Source organism: Lissotriton helveticus, chromosome 10, assembly GCF_964261635.1.
Source record: "Lissotriton helveticus chromosome 10, aLisHel1.1, whole genome shotgun sequence".
NCBI classification, from domain to species: Eukaryota; Metazoa; Chordata; class Amphibia; order Caudata; family Salamandridae; genus Lissotriton; species Lissotriton helveticus.
The window spans coordinates 821914076-821936728 of NC_136071.1; the positions used below are offsets into that span (position 1 = coordinate 821914076).

At 45.3% G+C, this 22653-nt stretch overlaps 1 protein-coding gene across 1 annotated transcript in view; it reads left to right on the top strand.

The window, feature by feature from the left end:
* The first annotated feature begins 15729 nt into the window (after positions 1-15729).
* Positions 15730-22653, top strand: part of LOC144785500 (uncharacterized) — a 130233-nt gene continuing 123309 nt past the window's right edge. Inside the window, exon 1 of the mRNA XM_078664364.1 lies at positions 15730-16457. Coding sequence (XP_078520490.1) covers positions 15731-16457 — 727 coding nt within the window. The 5' untranslated portion in view covers position 15730. The remainder of the gene's footprint in view (positions 16458-22653) is intronic.

Genomic DNA, 22653 nt, shown 5'->3' on the forward strand with positions numbered 1-22653 from the left:
TGCATGGGTGTAGTTGACAGATGGGATTTGTGTATTCTTCCTAGACAGCCAACATAATGGAGAGCTTAGGTATAATTGGATGGGCCATCACTGGCAGGATGGGAGGTTGGAGCTGATCCCAGCCCCACTTACACTTGAATAGGCTGTGTTTTGTCTCCACAAAAAGGACTGTATATCCCTTTAGTTAGTCTGGGACCGGACCAGGAAGGCAGGGGATCTGTGCACTTCAAAGGCATGCATCTAGACGCTTCTCCCCACTTCAAAGGCACAACTGGGTATATATACTGGACCTCGGGAACCAACTCTTCAGTACACTTCTTGACCTGTGGATACTGTGCCGGGAAGGAGTACTCATGCGCTGCTGAAAGGACTGCCACTCTGCTGGACTGCTGATCTTAAGGAATGCTGCCCTGCTATGCCGACCTGCTGCCTGCTGCCCTCTTGCCTGGGTGAGAAGGACTGGACCTGCATCTCTTGAACCCAGAACCTACAGTGACTCCGAGGGCTTGTTGGCTGGCTTCCTTATCTGCAGCCTCAGGGACTCTGCCATCTGTGAGTCGACTCTACCAAATGGTGCCACCCTAGTCCTGGACCCTTGGAAGTGGGCATAAGGTGCTCTGCAGCCTTTGTGGATCCAGCAGAACCAATGCATCTCCTCTGTGGCACGGAACAAAACTGAGCAGAAACGCTGCATCGCTACTGCTGCGTGGATTGGACCAGTTGCAAAGGTTCGCATCACCTCTGCAGTCTCATCAGAACCACTATTGTACAATGCATTCTCGGCACAACCCTTTGAATCCCTTGTCGATGGCAGCCTCTCTGATGAGGATGGACAGTATTGCAGCCTCGTAGCTCCTCAGAACAGACGCATCGCCCTGACTGTGCACTGCATCCTTGACGCCAGACTTCCTATCGCAAACCTCGTTGACGAGATTCTCAATAACAATGCATGCCCTCACATCGCAGCCTCGCTGCATCTCGGAAGCAATGCATCGCTTCAGGCTGCACGGTGCATCTTCAATGTGGATCCTCGCAATGCTCCGCAAACCAGGATTTAAGGTACTGTGTTCAGCAGACATAACTGGCTCCATTACGGTCAGCCTGAACTTATGACTTTGACCTGATCCAGCATGACCAGAGGCCATATTACAGAGAGTGCCCCGGGGACACAAAGGGCATTTGAGGCTGCTTTGTGTGCCCCTGGGGCACTTTGGTATGACAGAAGGGGCAGCAGTCGCTTGTGCATCCCCTTCTGTAATACTGATAGCGCGAATGCATATAAAGTGCCAGCGTTATCTGCAGTTGGTGTTCCCTCATTTGCATGGGGGTGTGCCCCATGCAAATGAGGGAATCCCTTTGCATATGTGCCCACAGCATATAACAGAGGAGGTTGCAGAGGCAAAGAAACTGTCAAGAGGCCCACTGACAGAGCAGTGCTCCCCCTGAGAGCAGCCCTCTGCAGGTGTTAAAGGAGGTCCTATGGAACCCCCAGACTTCCCCTTGCAGGTGGGTTCAGTCTCTGACTGCACCCGCCTGCAAGGGGATCTCTAATCCCCTTCAAAGTGCATGTGGAATGCCGCCTGCAATGTGAAAACGTGGAGCGGTTTTAAAGCAGCCGCTCTGTTTTTCACCTGAATGCGTGCCCCCAGGTCGTGTTTGCGGCTGACCTGTGGGCAGCGCATTCATTGTGATAGGGCACGTTTTTCATTGTTTGTGACAGGCCTACCTTTTAAAAGGTGTGCCTGATGCCAACAATGAAAATACGCATTTACTGTAATATGGCCCCAGATAACCACAGTTGGCGCTTTGTGCTTTTTGGCACTATTTTCACTGAAATCTTTAAAATTGCATCTCTCCACTTCTACTGATTGGATTGTTGTCGGTTTGGTATTACTTTATTTATTAACTTGGCGTGGGATACATTTTGTGTGGTGTTTTCACTTTATAATTGTTGGAAGGATCCTGACAAGGACTAAGATTGCTGTTTGACCCCACTCAACCAACAACCCAATACCTTACAGTATGTGTGTGAATTTTGCTGAACCATTCCAGTGTTTTAGAAACTACATTACCATTGTGCTGTGTTTTCACATTCAAGAGTGTGCTGTTATCCAGTGACCTCGTGTTGAAATACTATTCCTTAGTCTACTGAGTTTTTCTACTTTCTAATATTTGATTTCCATTGGTACTGCAAATAGGAGGAGATGTGGCTTAGTGGCTCAGCTTTGGGGTCTGTTGACCTAGGTTTGAGTTCCATCATTGGTGTTAGACTCAACATCAATGTGATTGTGGGTAAATCACTTTGGACCTGATTGTGATCTTGGCGGATGGGATACTTTGTCACAAATGTGACGGATATCCCGTCCGCTGTATTACAAGTTCCATTATTGCCTATGGAACTTGTAATACGGTGGGCGGGATATCTGTCAGGTTTGTGACGGAGTATCCAATCCAACAAGATCTAAATCAGGCCCTTAATCCCCTCTGCCTAAATAGGAGTAAAATGTATTTGAGTATTCATAATTTGATGTACATGGTCTTGTAGACTGTCTCTCGACACCTTACATAGTATACAGTACTCTGTTGCTTTTCACCTAGATTTGCACTATATAGATACATATATTTGAGATATATTAAATTGAGTACTCACAGAATATGCTTTTACAACTATGATTACCTTCTGCTGCATATCCAGCCTCCTCACCACCTTCATTGAAATGGGCCCTCGCTGCTCTTCCACGCCTCCCTAGAAAATCAAGGAGGGCAGCTTCCTGCTGTAGAACCAACACCCAATGCTCTATCTAGTGGGGAACACCAGTGCTCTGATGTTTGTCTGTAAAAAGCCTTAAAGCCTCCATGTTTTCAAATAAAACAACTTTTGTTGTTATGAAACAATGATACTCCAAGAAGGACTGGTTTCTTTTGAGGAAGAACAAACTGCAGAGTGTTCCCTTGCCATGTGTAATGCCTAGTTCAGGTCCCGCCATTTTGTATCCCAAACCCCTATGGCAAAAGAAAAGTCCCAGGATGGAAGATGTTTGTTTACTGAAAAGCCAGAATTGGATGAGTGGCGCACATGATGTGGTCACATGGGCAGGCACCAGTATGTTCTACCACTGTGTCACAATCAAAATATCATCCTACAAAAATACTGCAGCCAGGATATCGAGCTTACTACTGTATTGCAGTGTAAGTGAAGGTAATTGGATGTGGGTTTAAGAATAGTAAATATATACTTATCTTGATGAGATAGTTAGTCGTAGGCAATGCAGTGGCCCTGTTATTTTTTTGTAGATCAGTATTTTATCAGAGACATTGGTAACACAGCACCCCATGACGTAAGGGAAACCAAGCGAAAGGTGTGATATTAGAGGACCTCCCTCGTCACATCTTTTATTGTCTATTGTGGTTTTGGGTGCAGCTGAGTTGTGTCCTTTTCTCTCTCATCTGCTCTTTACGCAGGAGGCGGAGCAGTAGCAGGATTAGGATCCCATAGGCCTGGGAGCAGTTTCCAAGCTTCTCTGCAGCAGTCCTATAAGCTCCACGGTGACTTGAAAGCATTCCAGCACTTCATTTCAAAGCTTACTTTAAATGTGGCTTCGAGGATGACCCGAAACGTCTCTGCTCTCCTCGCCAAAAGACGCAAGCGGAAAAACACATATTGTATCCATTGTGGAATTACGCCACCCCAGGTGTCGGAAAATACCTAAAGAACGGTGATTATGCTACTAAGCAGGGGCCCCATCTGAACATGCTAAAGGATATGGCGGGGGAACTTTGTGAACGGTGCTCCAATTTGATGTGACGGCCAGAACTGCTAACTTTGCAGCTGGAAAACCAGGTTCGACTCTCAGCGTCGCCTCGACATCCTGTGATTCTGGGCAATTCGCTTAATCTGCCTGTGCTTACCAAACATGAATGTGTCCTTGTATAATGTATGCAACTGGTGCGCCAGTAAAGGCTCCAATACCTTCGGGTCGAGTTCGTGGTATTTAAAACTGCAAAAAAAAAAGTTTTAATTCCTACACAGAAAATACACAATTTATAAAATGCGCACTGGGTTGAGGGGAGGCTGGCGCAGCACAGTGTCCAGCTGGAAGTGTGTGTGGCCGGATTAGGCTATCGGTATTTGTTTTTGCAGGCTGCCCCCTCCACCCTAAAGCCACCTCCTTCAGAGGGCACCGCTGGGCTGGCTCCCTGGATGGTTCCCTCCTGTGCTCCTAAAAGGTTGCTCAAGCGATGCCGTTTGGGACAGCCTGAGCGCACGAGCCTCCCCTCGGGGTAGGTTTACGATAACAGCAGCATGCGGCGCCGAGGGGGTTAAAGGGAGGTCCGGGGGAAACGTGATGCTAATGAAACCTAAGGAATGTTACACATTAGCATTCCCTCGCAGCCTCTCCGGAGGAGGCCGCTCTCGACTACCGGGAGCAGCAGAGAGGCTGCTGGCGGAGCGCGGAAAGTTCCTGACTGAGCTGACAGAGCGCGGAGGGCTCTGCGCGCGCCCGCGGTGAGGCGCGGCCGGCACGATCCTCCTGGAGACACTCACCGCCAAAGAGGAAGGGGCAGCACAGTGAGGCCACCCCGCCGGAGTTTAAATGTGAGTATTCCCGTCCGGGACGGTTGGCAGGAAATTTGCGAAACGTGGACACCTTGGTGTGCACTATAAGGCAACATAGGAAGATTCTGATGGAAAAGGCCAGTTAGAGGCAAACCTAGCGCCCAGTGCGCTCTGCGCTCGCAACTTCTGTAAAGTCATTTAGTTATGCATATGATCCCCAGAGGACCTCACCGCAGGGGATACCATCCATCAGGGGGTCCAAATTCAGTATAAAGCCTACGGATACCCGCGAGATTTAGTACTCTCGGGTCCCTTACTGAACTCAAACTTGGGGTCCTCCTTATCTGACGTTACGCCACTGGAGATACTGCCTGAGCCACTTAAATGTTAACGGGTGTTAATTATGAGAACAACTTGATCTTATATAGCACTTCAAATCGTTTCTAATCAAAGCCAATGACAGATGTTACTATTACCAAGTGATGGTACCTACCGTCGGGCGGATGTGAGGCTGAGTGCACGTCACTCACTGGAAGACACTCTGGGCAGCCTGGACGAGAATGCCCCTTGTCACTCACCGTCGAAAGTTCGAGCAAGCAACGCTTATTGCGCGCGCCCTCTTCTCAATAAGAGCGTAACACGTGTGCACGTATTGTTTCCAAACTCATTTGGAGATGTGGCGCGGGTTGAGTCATGCTCCAAAGTTTTTTGCACTTCATTCTGCATAATATGCTTTTCGTCAAATGTAGGATAACAGTAAATTGGAAAAGATCGCAGAGTGTTTATTTTATTTAAATTGCGCAATGTAAACTCGCTGCACTGGCGTGTATGTCTCATGTCAGGAGTAATTTGTATTAATTAGAACAGGATGCAAGGAATGTCTCTCTTGTCAACGTCGTGCGCTGTAACGAAAAAGCAAGTCACTGTGCATGCCTTATGTCAGACACACTTTGTACTGCTTTTGCAGGCTGTTGACAGCGCATGCCTTTTGTCAGACATAGTGTGCTACGTCAACGCACGTTTTATTGATTTCTTGTATTAGGTACCTTCAACAAAGACCTGCTGAGCACCAATTATGGAACGCTGATCAACCGGATGCAGTGGTGGAAGTAGATAACGTGACGTAGATCATTTTTTGGGGGGATGCAATAGATAAGAAGAATGGGCGCAAGCAAAGAGAACATTTCAAGCGAGATTTTGAAAATTTGGAAAGAAGGCGAACAAGCATTGTCAAAGTCATTCATTTAGGGTTGGGAAAGAGAAAAGCATTTTCTGCGATACAGTAAGTCACACTAAAGGCACCACTTATACAGCCGCAGAGTAAGCCTCTCAGAGATTCACAATGTGCATAGCACAAACAATAGTACACTTAGCCCCCACACAGACAAGTTACAACACTGGCACCAGCACTGTAGTAAAGCCCATTCATAAGTAGGGAACAGACATTGAAACACCTAGGAGCATTAGTAGGAAACTCAAAGATCTTCTACCATCAATATACCAATGGAACCCAACCTTACCTAAAGTTCTCCTGCTCAAGAAACAGCATTCACCCAGCCAACACTCTAAACACAGTTCAAGAGTAGATGTCTTCCCATCATTACATTTAAAGCGAAAAGCATCAAAAACAATATTCCTCCTCATTTCCGCATCTCAGTCCCCACTGGCAATGCAATCATGGTTGGTTGGACTCAATGTAAGTGTAAATGTAGTGGTACTTGTATAGCGCACGAATCACCCATGAGGCATCTCGGCGCTTGTACGAATAGCGCTGAGGAACCCTTCCTGGCCTTTCCCTGTGAAGTGCCCACTCTCTGGGCACCCCCAAGGTGAAGCCAGGCATCCTTGCAATGTGGAGATTAAGCAAGCTATTGCCCAGAGTTGCAGGGTGGGACCCATGATTAGAATAGGCACCGAGGTGAGAATGATCAGGTCCGAGGAAGTTGAGTCCAGGACCCGCCGAGGTGGGAATTGAACCCTGGTCCCGGGCTAGACCTCTGCATCAGGGTCTGCCGCTCTAACCATTGAGCCACACTTCTCCACTCTCAATCAACCTCTTCAGCTGCAAGCCGACCATCATCAGCACCGTATCATTTGGAGTCACCCTAGACAAAAGACCCAGTCTACAGTCACAAGTCAACACCATGGCCAGAGCTGCACACTTTTAATTGTGTCTTCTCTGGGGAATCTGCTACCTCATTCTAGAGCAAGATCTCAAAATGTTACCTCAATCACTGGTACTATTTAGAATTGTCCTCTGAAATTCTCTCCCAATTGGCCTTCCCAAATTTCATCTAATTTCACTGAAAGCAGCTTTACATGCAGCAGCATGTTTCATCTCTGGGACCAAAGGAAAGACCATATCCACTGGTACGGTTATTTTTTTTGTCCTCATTAGCCTCTTTAATGGGAAGAAAAAACAATGACTTTCTTCCACTTGCACATTTTTTTGGGTGATGGATACATAAACTCATGTGCTTTTAAACAGGTTTGGAAAGAGAGACGGAGATCATAGCTCTATACGGCCCTCGGACTGAACTCCCATCTTCCCTATTTTCTTTTTATCTGTCTCAGCCCTCTCACTATCCAACTGGGAGACTAGACAAAGAAAACCTAACCAAAAACCCGATGAGGCTGAGAAGGCTTAATCATTGGATCTCTGAATAAGTCCTGTTAACATTTAAAACATTACACCATTCGAAAGAAGGGAGCCAAACGTCGTGATTACTAGAGCTCTTCATATCTAAAGCGGCTATATGTTTAATGGAACGCAGCCAGCTATCCAAGCTGGGGGGGCGGCAGCAGCGACCCAGAACTTACATATCTCGCTCCGCACCAGCAGTATACCATAAAAAATAAGCTTTGCCTATTTTTTTCGTAGTTTTTACTACTGATTCCACGTGTCCAAAAATAACAAGCATGACGCTTACCTCGATATTGAGCTCCAGCATTTCAGACAATGCCCTACTCACTTCTCTCCAGAATACCAGTAATTCAGGCAGGGCCGGCTCTAGGCTCACGGAGGCCCTGAGCAGGGAGTGTAGGTAGGGGGCCCGAGGCCGCCAAATCCCTGCCAGGGGCCGCCACGCAAATATGTATCTAAGGATATATATTGGCGTGGCGGCCCCTGGGGTTTGGCGGCCCTGTGTAGGTGCACAGCTTGCACATGCCTTAGGCCGGCCCTGATTCAGGGCATTCTACAAACATGTGGACATCATCCTCTTTCATGCTACCACACTTCAGACAGCCAACTTCACCTCCTCTCCCAAACTTTGACAATTTCTGGGGAGGCCAGTACGCTCTGTGAATGGAAAAGAGACGATTTCTCCTTAGGTATGCAGGCTTTACTATTTTAAATAGCATAGTCATAGATACTTAACATTGGTGTTCCAGCGATGACTCCGGCAAGCATTTCCCCGATAGATCCGCAGGCAAAGTAAAACCTCCATCCTCGATTTCAATCATTAGCCAATAGATAATCGCTAACTCCTTCTTATGTACTGACTCTTGCATAAGTCGTGTTTCCAGGTTACCAATCTTTGTTGCCGGGTCTTGGAACCAAATTCCTATTTGAAGGTATTTAAATCTAGAAAGGTGGTACCCAGCTTGTTGGCTACACTCTTCCCATGAAATGAGCTTGCCATCCACTATTATCTGCTCCCATCGTAAAAGGCCCCCCTCTAACAGTGGTTTTGCCAACGTCTTTTGTCCATTCTGGGAAACCCAGTCCATCCCACATAACCACTGGTACGTTTAATACTTCACTGGTTTCCAATTGAAGCTAGCACAATGTATAAAATGGCTTGCATCGCACTCAAGGCACCCATTCCCACATCTGCTCCACAGTATCTGGCTGCCACGCAGAAGTTTCTGTAAGGTCCAGACCATCACAGAATAATAAAATACTTCTTCTAGGACCCCTGAGCTTTAAAAAGGACATATTGCTCAATCCTTTTCGGGGAGTGCAACAGGAGCCTAGATTTCTCTACCTTCGTGTCTACACATCACTGACGCTCTTAAATTGGATACGAAATCCCTTCTACTCAAAAGACATTTTAGCTAATTTCTACTCCTTTCTCATCTAGGACGCAATGCTCCACAATGGTACATGTCTGGTAAATAAACTCTGTATCTTGATATGATTTGGCTCCCTCCTAACACTGCACAAACAGTCATTCCATTCTGATACTCAATACATCTGACTTTGCAATCTATGTGCAAAATGTTATGTTCCATTTTTTTACAGAAAGCGCTCTAACACCTGGAAATATCTACAAGGGTCCTCCATGTTAGAGGGCTTGTCATTCTTCCTTAGTATTATTTGACACCTTCCCAGACTTGCCTCTGTGCTCTTTATGCTATGCATTATTTATGACTAAGTAATATATGTACTATACTTAATGCTTAAGTGCTCTTTTAAAGCACTCTAACGCCTTTGGGTAATGTCTGTGCCATATAAAACTAAATACATAAATAAACAAATAAACAAATACTTAAATTCTAACAATGCTCTTTCAGTAACTTGAGAGAGGAAGTGAGGATGGAGTGAGAGGGCCGGCCCATGATCGAGTGAGCGAGAGTCTGGAGAGGAAGACTTTCCAGAGGACTTGGGATGTAAAGTGAGGACAAACCGCAGAGTGGTTTGTCCACTGGTGGAGGATGGGCAGAAATAGGTGTACCTCCTGGGTGTTGGGCAGTGGAAAGGTGATCCATAGATGTAGTGCAGGGTGAAACTTTGGCATGGGAGAGCTGGACTCAGGACTTAGGCCCTGACATTTAGTGGAGTGCAGGGAGCTGTCTGCATACATGTCACTCAGTTGTCTCACTCTGGCCTGGGAGACTGGCTCCAATGAAAAGCTTTAATCATTGTCTCTGCAAGCAGCCACCGCCCCATCTCACCTCATCAATAAATCTACTCATCCTTCCTCTTCTCACCCATTTGTCAACACACTTCACATAGGGTTGTTGTGGAAGATGTTACATGCTAAAACAATTAAATTAACATAAAGTAGGGTCAAGTAGATGAAAGGAAGGCCATCTAATATGCATCTGAAAGAAAGGTAGTAATTTAAAGGCCAGTGCCACTCAATCCAATGACAGAAAACCTTCTATGGAAAATGTAGGTGACACTGGGAGAAGCTCAGATTAAGGGTCGAAAAAAGTAGAGGTCAGTGGAGTAGAACTCAGGTGCGGGGCAAATTTGGTTTCACCATTGGTGCTATGTGGACAAAGGCCTAGCCCTGGATGTAGGTGACAAAGGAGAAGGTCACATGTGGGGCAGGGTAGGCTGTGTAGTGTGTGCCTCCATCCTGTACAGGCTGGCCCAAAGTCAAAGAGCGAGTTGGTGACACTTTGGAGGTTTAGAGAGGTTCACCAAGAAGTTTAAGGAATGAAGGCAGCCAGCCTGTGTCTGAAGGACCATAATAAGGGAATAGGCATCTACATGACAAGGGTTTGAAGGGCAGTTGGACATATGGGGCAAACAGTGACTTAGTCACAGAGGCCCATACAGGTTTGGACTGGCCTATAGGGAAATATGAATTGCCAGAAGGGCTGGTCTGAAAGGTCAGTGTGTGTCATTTTTAGGCTGTAGGCCTGTTTTATGGTCTGCAAGCCCGAGTTCTACTGTTGATTTTGCTGATATTACAACAAACATTGCCTGTAGCAAGCACAAATGCCCGCAATTTCCCACAATTTGCAAAACACGTGTACAGCTTGTCTTTACAAGTTTAAAACGTCCCTGATTTGGAGAATGTGTGCCACTTATTTAGCTATCTGATTCGCCAGTGGGAGGGACTTTTATTTTGATTCCGGGGCCTATTTTCTGTTGCAGTCCAATCCTGGACATACAAGCTGCAGGCATGTCTGAGTCCAGCACAGCAGGATAACCAACACACTGAACTGACTATCTGAGACTGAAACCTGCCATCCGCAGAGCACACAACTCAGACAGCCCCAGAAAAAATAGAACATTTTACTGAGTCATCAATCCATGACTCCTTTCTGGAGGTTTCCTCTGCAAGACATCCTACTGGGGCTACAGAGGAAGCTAGAGAGGTTTTACCTGTGCTTGTGAAACTCTTGTAAACAATATATATCTTGAAACGGGCTGAGCCCACCCATTACTTACCACTGGCGTTTACTTGCTTTTTATTGATCAGAGCCTTCTCCTTGCCTTGGCCTCCTCCTGTGGCTTATCTGTGTCTCGCTGCCGTGGTCATGGGCCAAGTACAGCTTCCTGTCTGCGATCAGTATTCTTGCACTGGCACAGGCTCCTGCAGATACTCTTTTTAGGTCAAAGCCTACTAGACAGCACAGCTGTCTGGTTTGCTAACAACATCTTGGGGACACTCGGAGAGCTTCCATGGGAATGCATTCTGCCCATTGTTTACCATTGGCTCTGTAACTAACATTTTTTTTGCTTTTTATTTGCTGGCTCTATTTGTTTTAGGCTGTCCGGCTTGAGTTTTCCCTTTTCGTTGCTCAAACCCTATTTACTGTATTCTTCCACCAGTATTGGATTTCTGAAAATAGGCCTTTAAATCTTGTTTTTATCTTGTCACCTTTGCAGTACATTGAGAGACAGAGATCATATGTCAGTCTCAGTCTTCCAGGGAGCTTGGTGTTTACATTTATTTTTCTTACTTCAAAGCAAGAGGATTTATGTGACAGTCACGCAGTCTGTTGGGGGTGTGCTTCAGGAAGGCTGTACTATGATATTTTTTCCTAGCACACAACAAAATGTAGATATCTGTAAATTAACTGTGCAGATATTTCAGAATATATCAGAATTAAAAAAAAGCACAAACGAAGCATATTTTTGGGTAATTCTGAAGTGAAGTGGAAACAAATATTTTATCACAATCAAAACAAATGAGTACACTAGTTGATGACATTTCCACATATTATTCTTTGTGTGCAGTAAAACTATATGTCTGTGTAAATGTAATGGTAATTGCAAATGAAAATATGTTGTCTGTAATGGAAGTTTACCACCACACCATGTATACTTCACTTTACCCTACTCTACTCTGCACCACTCCACACTATGCCACTCCACTGCACTCTACGCCACTTCACACTGCATCACTGCATGTTATTCTGCACCAGTCCACTGTATGCTACTTCACTCTATGCTTTTGTACTCTACACCACTTTACTCTACTATGCACCACTGAATTCTTCGCCACTGCACTCTACACCCCTCCATTCTGAACCACTTCACTCTATGCCACTCTACTCTGCAAAACTGCACTCTGTGGCACGGCACTCTATGCCAGTGCACTTTACTCTGTACCACTTCACTCTACGCCAGTGCACTCTATGCCAATCAACTCTATAGCACTTCAATATACTCTGCACTCTATGCCACTGTACTCTACATCAATGTACTCTATTGTGCACCACTCCACTCTACTCTGAAACAATCTACTCTATGCCACTGCACTCTGTGCCACTCCACTCAGTGCCACTCCACTTTACTCTGTGCCACTGCACTCTACTCTGCACCCCTACAAGCGCTCTACACCACTTTATTCAAAATCAATGCACTCTATGCCATTGCACTCTACACCAATCTACTCTCCACGACTGCACTTAATGCTACTCTGTTCTACTCTTCATCACTGTGCCCTACGTCGCAGCTCTCTGCACCTCTCTACCGTGCACCACTCTGCTTTGCAACTCTCTACTCTATGCCAATGCATTCTATGCCACTGTACTGTATGCCACTGTACTCTACTCTGTACCACTCAGCACTATGCCACTCTACTGCACTCTGTGCCACGATACTTTACGCTACTGCACTCCGCATCACTCCACATCACTCTAATGTATTCTACACCACTGCACTATACACCACTGTACTGTATGCCATAGCACCCTTCTACTCTTCACCACTCTACCCTGCATCACTCTACTCTGCACCACTGCACTCTATGCTACTGCACTCTTTGACACTCTACTCTACAAGTCTGCACTCTCTGCCATTAAACTCAACTTACCTCTGCTCTGCAACACTGCACTCGACTCTGCACCAATCAACACTATGCCACTGTACTGTACTCTATGCCACAACAATATACCCAACTACACTATGTATCATTTGACACCATTCTAATGTATTCTACACCACTTCACTAAACACCACTGTACTCTATACCACTGCACACTACGACACTCTAAACCTCTGCACTCTACACTGCACCGCTCCACTCTACCCTTCACCACTTCACTCTACCGTACTTCACTCTTCTCTGAAACAACCTACTCTACACCACCGCACTGTATGCCACTGCAATCTACTCTGTACCATGCTATGCCACTCTACTCTACATCACAGCACTCTATGCCAATGCACTCTACACCTAGTTACTGAAAACCAATGCAGTCTACGTCAGTCTACTCTGGACCACTGTACTTTTTGCCACTTCACTCTAGGCCACTCTACTCCACTCTACTCTACTCCACTCTACTCTCCATACTCAACCTTATGACACTCTCCTCCATTAAACTCTACTCAACTCTGGGGCACTCTGCTCCACTCTGCTCCATTCTGTTCCACTCTGCTCCACTCTGCTCCACTCTATGCCACTACACTCTACAAAACTGTATTCCACTTTATGCTCTTCACAACACTATTCCACTTTATGAAGTTCTATGCAACCCCCTCTATGCTATTCCATGCCATTTTATCCCACTCTATTCTATGACACACTACTCCACTCTACTCCTCTTCTTCTCTCTACACCACTCCACTCTACTCTACGCCACTCAACTTTACAGCACTCAACTCCACTCTATGCCATTCCACTCTCCTACACTACACTACTCTACTCTAAGCCTCTCCACTCTCCGACAATCTACCTCACTATATTCTATTCTTCTCTACAACACTCTACTCCACTCCACACCCTCTATGCCACTCCACTCTGCTCTATGCCACTCTACCCTACGGCACTACTCCACAGTGACACTCTACTCCACTCAGCTCTACTCCACTCTATGCCCTTCCATTCTGCAACACGCTACTGTCTCCACAACACTCAACAACACCTTACACCACTCCACTTTACTCCACGCCACTCAATTCTACTCTACACCACTCTATGCCACTCCACCCCAGTCCATGACACACCACTCTACTCCACTTTATGACAGTCCACTCTCCTTTGCACTACTAACTTTTAGCCATGCTGAACAGCAGCAATGCTCGTGTACAACATGGCTAAAACATATTGCCAAAGTCAATAGCTCTAGCATAGGCAAAACCTATTAGCTTTTCCAGTGCTTGTTGACTTTTGCTCATACATGTGTCTGTAGTCCCTTTCTCTCACTCAGCACTCCACCCACTGTCTGTTGTGTTTCCCCTACTCCCAACCCACCTCCAGCTGTCCATTGTTTTTCCCCACACCGATCCCCTCCCTCCTGCCGCTGTCCCTTCTGTATCCACCCCGCACTTGTGTTACTTGCTCCCCACAAACTCACCGCACTGTTTTAAGATAGTATATCAGCGGGGACTGCTGTGTAACACGGCTTAAAGGGAAAAAATGTGATAAAAGGCGTTCAGTGCTGGCCACGTCATAGCGTTTGTGGTGGAAGGGCTGAGGAAGCTGATTGTAGAAACCGCAAAACTAGTGGACAAAGCACTAAACCGCATTAGGTAATAGTGGTCGGGGGCTACCGTGCTCCCATGCCAATGCAGCATACATAACGCTTGGCCACAAGCTCAGCAGTTTTTGACACAGAATAAGGAGAATAATGGTATAAGTGCATTGTCTAATTTTGGGAGTAACGAGTGGAGTGGCTCCCACCAAATAACGACATTTCATCTATTTCATACAAAACAGTCACTACACCAAACTTACACCAATGTGCACTGTTTCATACAGCACCTTTTTTTAAACAGACTGAGAAGTGACACATATATGTACATTTATTTTCTTATAATGTAGCCAGTTTTCAAACCTGCAATACCAATTCAATACTTTGACTCTGCTGGCACAGATGGATTATTAGCCAAACATAAAAATAAAATCAAGGTGTAGAAATCATACGTTTTTATTGCTGGTAAGGATACTAGCCTGGAGTCGAGGCTAGCTGTTTGGAGAGGGAAGCCAGCAGAAATTGAAAAGCAGAATACAGATTATATAATTAGACAAAAAGAACTAAAGTAGAGATGATCTCACAGTGTAAGTACAACTGATGGCAAGGCACAAACACCTTAATTTGCAGTAGAGGATTTTGATTTACAGGATAGTTGGAAAAAATGTTAAATTCCTGTAGTTTGGAACGCTGAAAACAACACAGACAAAGATTAGAAAGAAGGCCTTATTAAAGCTAGCTTTGAGAAAAGAAAAATTTGCACATGGAGATTAGTATCTGAGTAGGTTATACAATATTGAATCTCATGAAGATTTAAACCCTTAGGGCTTGATTACAACTATAGGTACTATTTATCGCACCTGGTAAATAACGATTCTGGGGGGATCTTTATTTATCAGGTGCGATAAATAGCTTCTAATACGAGTTTCGAGGGAATAACACGCGGATGTTGGTGTTTAATGCACCCAAACCGCCTGGTACGGTAAATACCGTGTGATTCTTCCCTTTGAACTCCAGCAGGTTTGACCTGCCAACATGTAATGAAGGTTAAGATATTTAACTCATCTGATAATTACCAGTTGTGTTAAATACTTTGAAACTCTTAATTCCGACCCATGAGTAACAGGGCTTTACACATGGATGTCATTCGGAGGTAGTCAGGGGTCGCAGCTGTGACCTGTAGCTTGCTTCCTGCTACTCCTGGAACTTTCTTTGCAACCCCGGGCCTAAAAGAAGGCAAAGCATTTTCAAAGGAAGTGCCAGGAGTAGCAGAGAGCAAGCTAGAGCTAACAGCTGCAACCCCTTACTACCTCCAAATGAGGACCATGGGTTTACCCATAGGTCGTAATTTAAGGAGGGACTCATAGTCACAGCAAAAGTGTCAAGTTTTCTGGCATAACTCGATACAGACACAATGTTCTAGAGTTATAGATTACTATGAGTGCCTGTTGTAATTTGCATCATCCTGCATGTTACAGTGCGCAATCCTTGTATACCCATAACATCGTGAATGAGATCTGTGTTGGTCATCACAGTGCTGTTTGTGATTTATCCTTTTGTCTTTTTCAGATGGACTTGCTAGGGCATGGGATGTGTACGCACTCCTGCCGCTTACGTGTATTTGGGGTGTTACTGCTTTGGACCCTGCTGCTATCACTGGGTAACTCATCCGTGGATGTTTGCCGTGGTCTGTCCTGCTCAAGCTCTGAGGGGGAGAACGAGCCGCAACAACCTCGCCACCAGTGTGCCGGAGGACGCTGCCCAGGGGGGCGAGCAAGCAGGCCGTCCCGGTCCTTCCATGTGCAGCCCAGCTCCGGAAGCAGCTCAGGGCTTGGCCACCAATTTAGAGGGGCACAGGGTGTGCCCCACCAGCAGGCATCACTCCCAGAAAGCCGGGCCTCTGCAAGCATCAGCTACACCCAGCAGCAGACACCTGTGGTCCAAGCTTTGAGCCCACCTCTACAGCCGGCCGCACACTCTGAACCAATTCGCCAAGCTGCATCCCCCATAGAGGCAGCATGTGTGGGAGCAGATTGCCCCGCTAGACCGAGCAGCAACATTAGCCAGGAATGCAGGGGTATTGAATGTAGGCTGCCCCTCAGGATTCGGTTGAAGCCAAGGCCCAGGTTGGTACCCTGTGTCGGTGAAGGGTGTCCAGCTGCGGATTCACCCACCATGGTTCGTGTGGCAGACCGTGCTGCACAGTTTATTGGAGATGTCACAGATTTCACCTACCCGGGTGCGGACTTCGGAGGCGCAGCACTTGGGGTGCAGCTCACCTGCGACATCAAACCAGGTATGTGGAGAGCACTTAAGATGAGAAGGCCGGCAGTAGCGTGTTGTCGTCTTCCCTAGGTTTGCTCATTTTGCATTACAGATCAATATCGAAGATGGGGGTGGAGTCCATAACTCACAATTGGGTGCTAACATGCCTTGCTTTGCCATGATTTGGTTATATACCATATATTTCCACTGGAGGGCATCTGGAATGCACCCTAAGTGGTTGCTTTCCAGGTGAATTGAAGGTCACCCTTGAAAACTAGTCATATGTTTAGACGGAAACGGTTTCAAAAGATGGCACCTTTAAAGTAGTTTGCTTCAGAACTTTGAACTAGGTCTACCAGCCTTGAGTGATTTCTTGTTTTCAATGGGAAGAACTCGTTTTTCTTTAAGAATCCGTTTGTATCTATTTAGATAAATATGGATCCTCACTGTTTATGGATTGTGTGTTGTTATTGGCGACCATTATTTACTCAGTAGACTATCCAGAGTACCGAAAAATGTTTGTATTTCGGTGTAAGCATGGGTCAGTTTATTACTGTCAAGTTAGCAGCAATATATTTAGAATGCTAGTCTCTTTGCCCCACCCTCAAAAAATTGTCCACTTTGGTGCCAAAGTTCATGTGTATCCCTAACCAAAGCTTCCACTCTGGGCAAACTATGGATGCATCTAGAAGTGGATTTTTTTGAATATTAATGTCCTTGCACGAACATCCAGCAGGAGTTCGGTTTGCCTCACTCCAGCTTATGGGTCAATCAATAGCCTCATATTATACTGCCCTCAACCATTGAATTCAAAACATTTTTTGAAGGTATTATGAAATCCTCCATCAAAACGTCATGAAACACTTCTGAAAGATTCAGAACATCCTCTTGGAAAGTACTACGAACTGTAATACAAACATTGTATATAACTACGACCAATAAATCTCATGGTTGCAAAAACCCATGCCTAAAAAAAGAATTAAACCTCTTTTAAATAAATTGAGAAATAAATAAATCAATCAATGAAACATTTTGAAGTTACTTGTGAGGCAACCCTGGTACTGCAAATAATTTTATGATATATTTGTTATTAGACGGAGATTATTTTTAAATATCAGCTCAAATACACCCAGCAGGAGCAGAAGGGCCACAATGACTGACAACCCGCAACAGGAAATCTACACTTCACTTTCACTGTAGGAAGATACAACAGCATACCGATATACCCTCTCGGATATCTGTTTATAGTATAACAGTATTCAAATACAAGTTATAAAATGTCCTGCAGTGTTTAATCTGTGTCAGTTAGTCAGCAGAGTATTTCTTGGTGTGTGTGTATATATCACTGATCCAAAAGGTAAAGTCTTAAGATAGCAGTAATTTTTAATTTGATATTTTATTACTGTTGATGATGGAATGCAATTCCTTATTAATGACCTCAAGTCGCATCCATTGCATAGTAGTATAGGCATGGCATCTCCTACCCCTCGCCCTAAAGTGCTTTTGCTAGGACATGTAAGCGTGTACTCCTTTCACAGTCTGGTCATTAGAGTATGGGGTTATATTGCAGTCTGTTTGGGAAGTTCAAGTTCAAGTTCAAGGATTTATATAGCGCACTAATCACCCAGAGGGTCTCAAGGCGCTTGGGGAGGGGGATCATTATTTATCGAATAGCCAGGTTTTGAGTTCTTTTCTGAAGGGGATGTGGTTCTGTGTAAGGCGGAGGTGAGTGGGGAGTGAGTTCCAGGTCTTGGCCGCCAAGTAGGAGAAGGATCTACCTCCCATGGTGGATCTTTGGATACGCGGAACTGCGGCGAGGCCTTGATTGGAGGATCTTAGTTGGCGGGTGGGTGTGTAGAAGGATAGACGAGTGTTGAGGCATTCGGGTCCTAGATTGTAGAGGGCCTTGTGGGCGTGGGTGAGGAGACGGAATGTTATTCTCTTGTTGACGGGAAGCCAGTGGAGGTTTTTCAGGTGGCCGGTGATGTGATCTTGGCGAGGGATGTCCAGAATGAGTCTCGCTGATGCGTTTTGGATGCGTTGGAGTTTTTTCTGTAATTTGGCTGTAATTCCGGCGTAGAGGGTGTTTCCGTAGTCTAGTCGACTCGTAACCAGTGCGTGGGTGACAGTCTTTCTTGTTTCGGTGGGGATCCAATGGAAGATTTTTTTGAGCATACGAAGTACGTTGAAGCAGGAGGATGAGACGGCGTTGACTTGTTTGGTCATCGAGAGTGAGGAGTCTAGGATGAAGCCAAGGTTACGTGCGTGGTCTGTGGGTATGGGTGCAGAGCCCAGATCCGCAGGCCACCAAGAGTCGTCCCAGGCAGAGGGGGATGATCCTAGGATGAGCACTTCCGTTTTGTCTGAGTTGAGTTTTAGGCGGCTGTTTTTCATCCAGACGGCTACTTCTTTCATGCCTTCGTGAAGATTGGTTTTGGCGGTGTTGGGGTCTTTGGTGAGGGAAAGGATCAGCTGGGTGTCGTCGGCGTAGGAGATGATATTAAGGTTGTGTTGACGCGCGATGGAAGCGAGTGGACTCATGTAAACGTTGAAGAGGGTGGGACTGAGTGATGATCCTTGTGGTACACCGCAGATGACTTCTGTTGCCTCTGATCTGAACGGGGGAAGTCGGACTTTCTGAGTTCTTCCAGCTAGGAACGAGGTGATCCAGTCCAAGGCTTTTCCTTGTATGCCGATGTTGTTGAGACGTTGTATGAGGGTGCTGTGGCATACCGTGTCGAAGGCGGCGGAGAGGTCGAGTAGAATGAGGGCCACTGTTTCTCCGTTGTCCAGTAGTGTTCGGATGTCGTCTGTCGCTGCAATGAGGGCGGTTTCGGTGCTGTGTTTGGTTCGGAAGCCGGACTGTGAGGGATCGAGGGAGTTGTTGGATTCGAGGAAGGCGGCGAGTTGGCTATTGACGGCTTTCTCAATGACTTTGGCCGGGAATGGGAGGAGGGATATGGGGCGGTAGTTTTTAAGTTCGGAGGGGTCTGCAGTTGGTTTCTTCAGGAGGGCGCTGACTTCGGCATGTTTCCAGCTTTCTGGGAAGGTAGCAGAGTTGAGGGAGCAGTTGATGACATAACGGAGATGGGGTGCGATGATGGAGTCAGCTTTGTTGAATATGTGGTGGGGGCATGGGTCGGTTGGCGAGCCAGAATGGATGGAGTTCATGGGAAGACGTTTGGTGTTGTGGATGAGGGCCGCAGGGGTGCTCTGGTAATATAGTAAACTTGCATGCGTGCGGTGAACTGTATGTGGGGAATCAAATGAGTCAGGTTTTGCATATACACACTATCCATGTATATGGGACATGCATTCATTATGGGAGGTGAAAGGCCCCAACTATCTTTGGGTGTACATGGTAAGTGCCTCCTCTATTCATTATGTTTGGTTGGTAGAGGATGGGGAAGGAGTTTGTGTGTTGGGTGGCAGGCCAACAGGAATTGCTCTTGTTGTGTAGCCACAAACGTGAGGCTGAGATCATGCGTGTAGTGAAGCAAAGAAAACATGAGATAGAGTTCTGTTTTGGTTGTACATGCTATCTTTTTGAGTTAGGTTAATCCCTTTAGTCGTGGGAGTTATTAACAGCAGGTAGTTCACATTGTTGATGACGCCGTGACGGCCCTTGACCAAAATATCCCTTGTCTCCTGATCCTTCTAGACTTGTCCTCAGCCTTCGCTACCATAAAACATGAAAACCTGATCGATCTCCTACAATATAGGATGGGATTTTTGGGCCCAGTCTTAAACTGGTTTGCTTCCTTCCTTCAAAACCGCACGCAAAGGGCCACAGTTAATCATGCCCTCGCTGCCAATACCCTTGTCCTGATTGGAGTGACTCAAGGTTCTACGCTATCACTCACTCTCTTTAACCTGTTAATGGAGCCTCTGGCAGTCATTCTGAACAGAGCGAACATTCAGTACCACATGTATGTGTATGATACTTAATTGTACCTGAAGATCTCCTCGCAAGAGGACATTAAAACTTTAAATGCTGCACTTGCCCAAACTCAACAATGGTTAGCTCAGAAACATCTCCTACTAAATATGCTCAAAGCGGAATTTCTTTTGATCACCCCACCTAATCCCCCCGCTCCTACCCTTGACGGGATTAAAGACCTAACTGCTCTGAACTGTACACCTCATGTTGTAGACTCTGCCAAATCCTTAGGTATCACCTTGGATAAACACCTACATATGCAAGCTCACATCAGTGCTACTACTAGGGGTCCCAATTTCCAACTCAACATACTGAAGAAAATCAAACCATTCCCATCCCCGAAGATCTAAATCAGGCGGTTCAATCTCTGATTATCCCTAGACTGGAATATGGGCAGGTGACCCTCGCAGGACTTCCCAAAGCTAGCTTGGCCCCACTCAGAGCTACCTTGAATACATCGGCCAGACTTTTAACGGGCTTGAGGAAATTTGATCACATTTCACCCGACTTGCTGCAGGTAAATTGGTTATCCATTGAAGCGAAAATATGACTCAATGTAGCTTGTCTGACGCATAAAGCCATTCACCACAATACCCCATACTACCTTGCAAATAAACTTGAGCTATCGGGCTCCAGCCGGAACCTCAGAAGTACATCCACCCTTCTTTTGAAACCTCCAAGATTCAAAAAGAAAAAATCATATAACCGTGCGTTCACTGGTCTTGCTCCGAGAATCTGGAACTCCCTGCCATCCAAGATCAATTCCAATCCATCCACGACCTCCTTCAAAAAACTGGTCAAAAGGCTACTAATGAACAAATGTTAACACATTGATTATGCTCGTGTGTTTTGTCAAGAACAAAAACTTTGAATTATTTTCACTGATATTCCGTTATATGTGTTTGCCCTCTTTTTGTTCAAGTCCTAGATAGCTCCTTTAACTGCATTGGACTGTTTTCATTCTGTTAGTTCCTTATTTCTGCTTAAACTCTTTGTGGATCATCGCACATCTTGTTCGCGTCTATTGTATGATGTTTTACTATGAGCGCTCTATGGCACCTCCGAAACACTGTACTTTTTAATTTTGAATGTTTTCCCACAGATTATAACTTCACTTTCCTGGTTTATGTTTTGTATAATTGCTGGTGCTAACTCTGTACACTTGTTCGCGCTCTATAAAACTTTGAGTTCTCGTGATAAACTTTTATCTTACAAGTGTGGTACAAAAAGATGCAAAAATAAGTCATCATGACTTTGTCCTGAAGTATATACTACCAGAACATCCAGCTGAAATACTGTGCTGTCAAAATATCTTGACCAGAATTTCACCTACAGACTACCATGAAGGTAGAGATAGCTAGGCAAGAATAGACTTCCTGCACGTTACTGCAAATGTATGTATGTACCTTGCAAAAGTATTCATACATAAAAATATGTACTTGTATACATACCTAGGCGGACTTTGGGTCAGCGTTCTTCATCCAGTGGTGTTTTCAGCTGTCTTTCACATTTACTCACCACAGCATAGAGCATAGGACAATGAGTCAACCAACTCAAGTCATTGGCTCTCTTACATTGTGACTAAGAGCATTTAACCTCATCACATGTGCACATCCATTAAAAGAAGTGCACTTCATTGTAAGGGCTGTTACCCGAACACTTTGCTATCATTTTCTTTCTTTCCATTTTTTATTTTTTTTCTTACTTTTTTAGTCACCCCTGCAGTAATCCAAAGTCAATAGTACATTTCTTTGCACCAATAAGAATCATATTTTCCTGTGATGTTCATTAATACTAAATAGAGTTTGCATATATTTTCGAGGTACATCTGTTTGCTAGGAAATACTCGTATAAATGTTTTTTATTTAAATATACAATTTGCATCGCAAGCATACGGCCACCACAATTAGGCAGCATGTTTTTTTTCTTTTGTAGTATATGCTTGGCAGAAAATGTAAAGAGAGATGTCACCATCGAACCAGCTTGCCAAGGCCTGACCTATTGGCTTTGCCAATGCTCGTTTCAAAATGCTATGTTCAACAGTCTGTAGTATGCCTTTAAAAAATAAAATTCGGAGTTGCCCTCATGCTTAGGTCGGTACTTAACTCTGTGCTCAGGAATAATAAATCATAACCCGAAATTATTGATAATTCCACAAAATCTGAATCTATTTTTAACTCATCAGATTCAGTTATACCAGTCTTTTCAAGTAGTATTCAATTAGACGTAATCCTTGATGGTATGTGCAATATAACTGGCTCAAGTTAGTGCTATTACATTGCCGCCG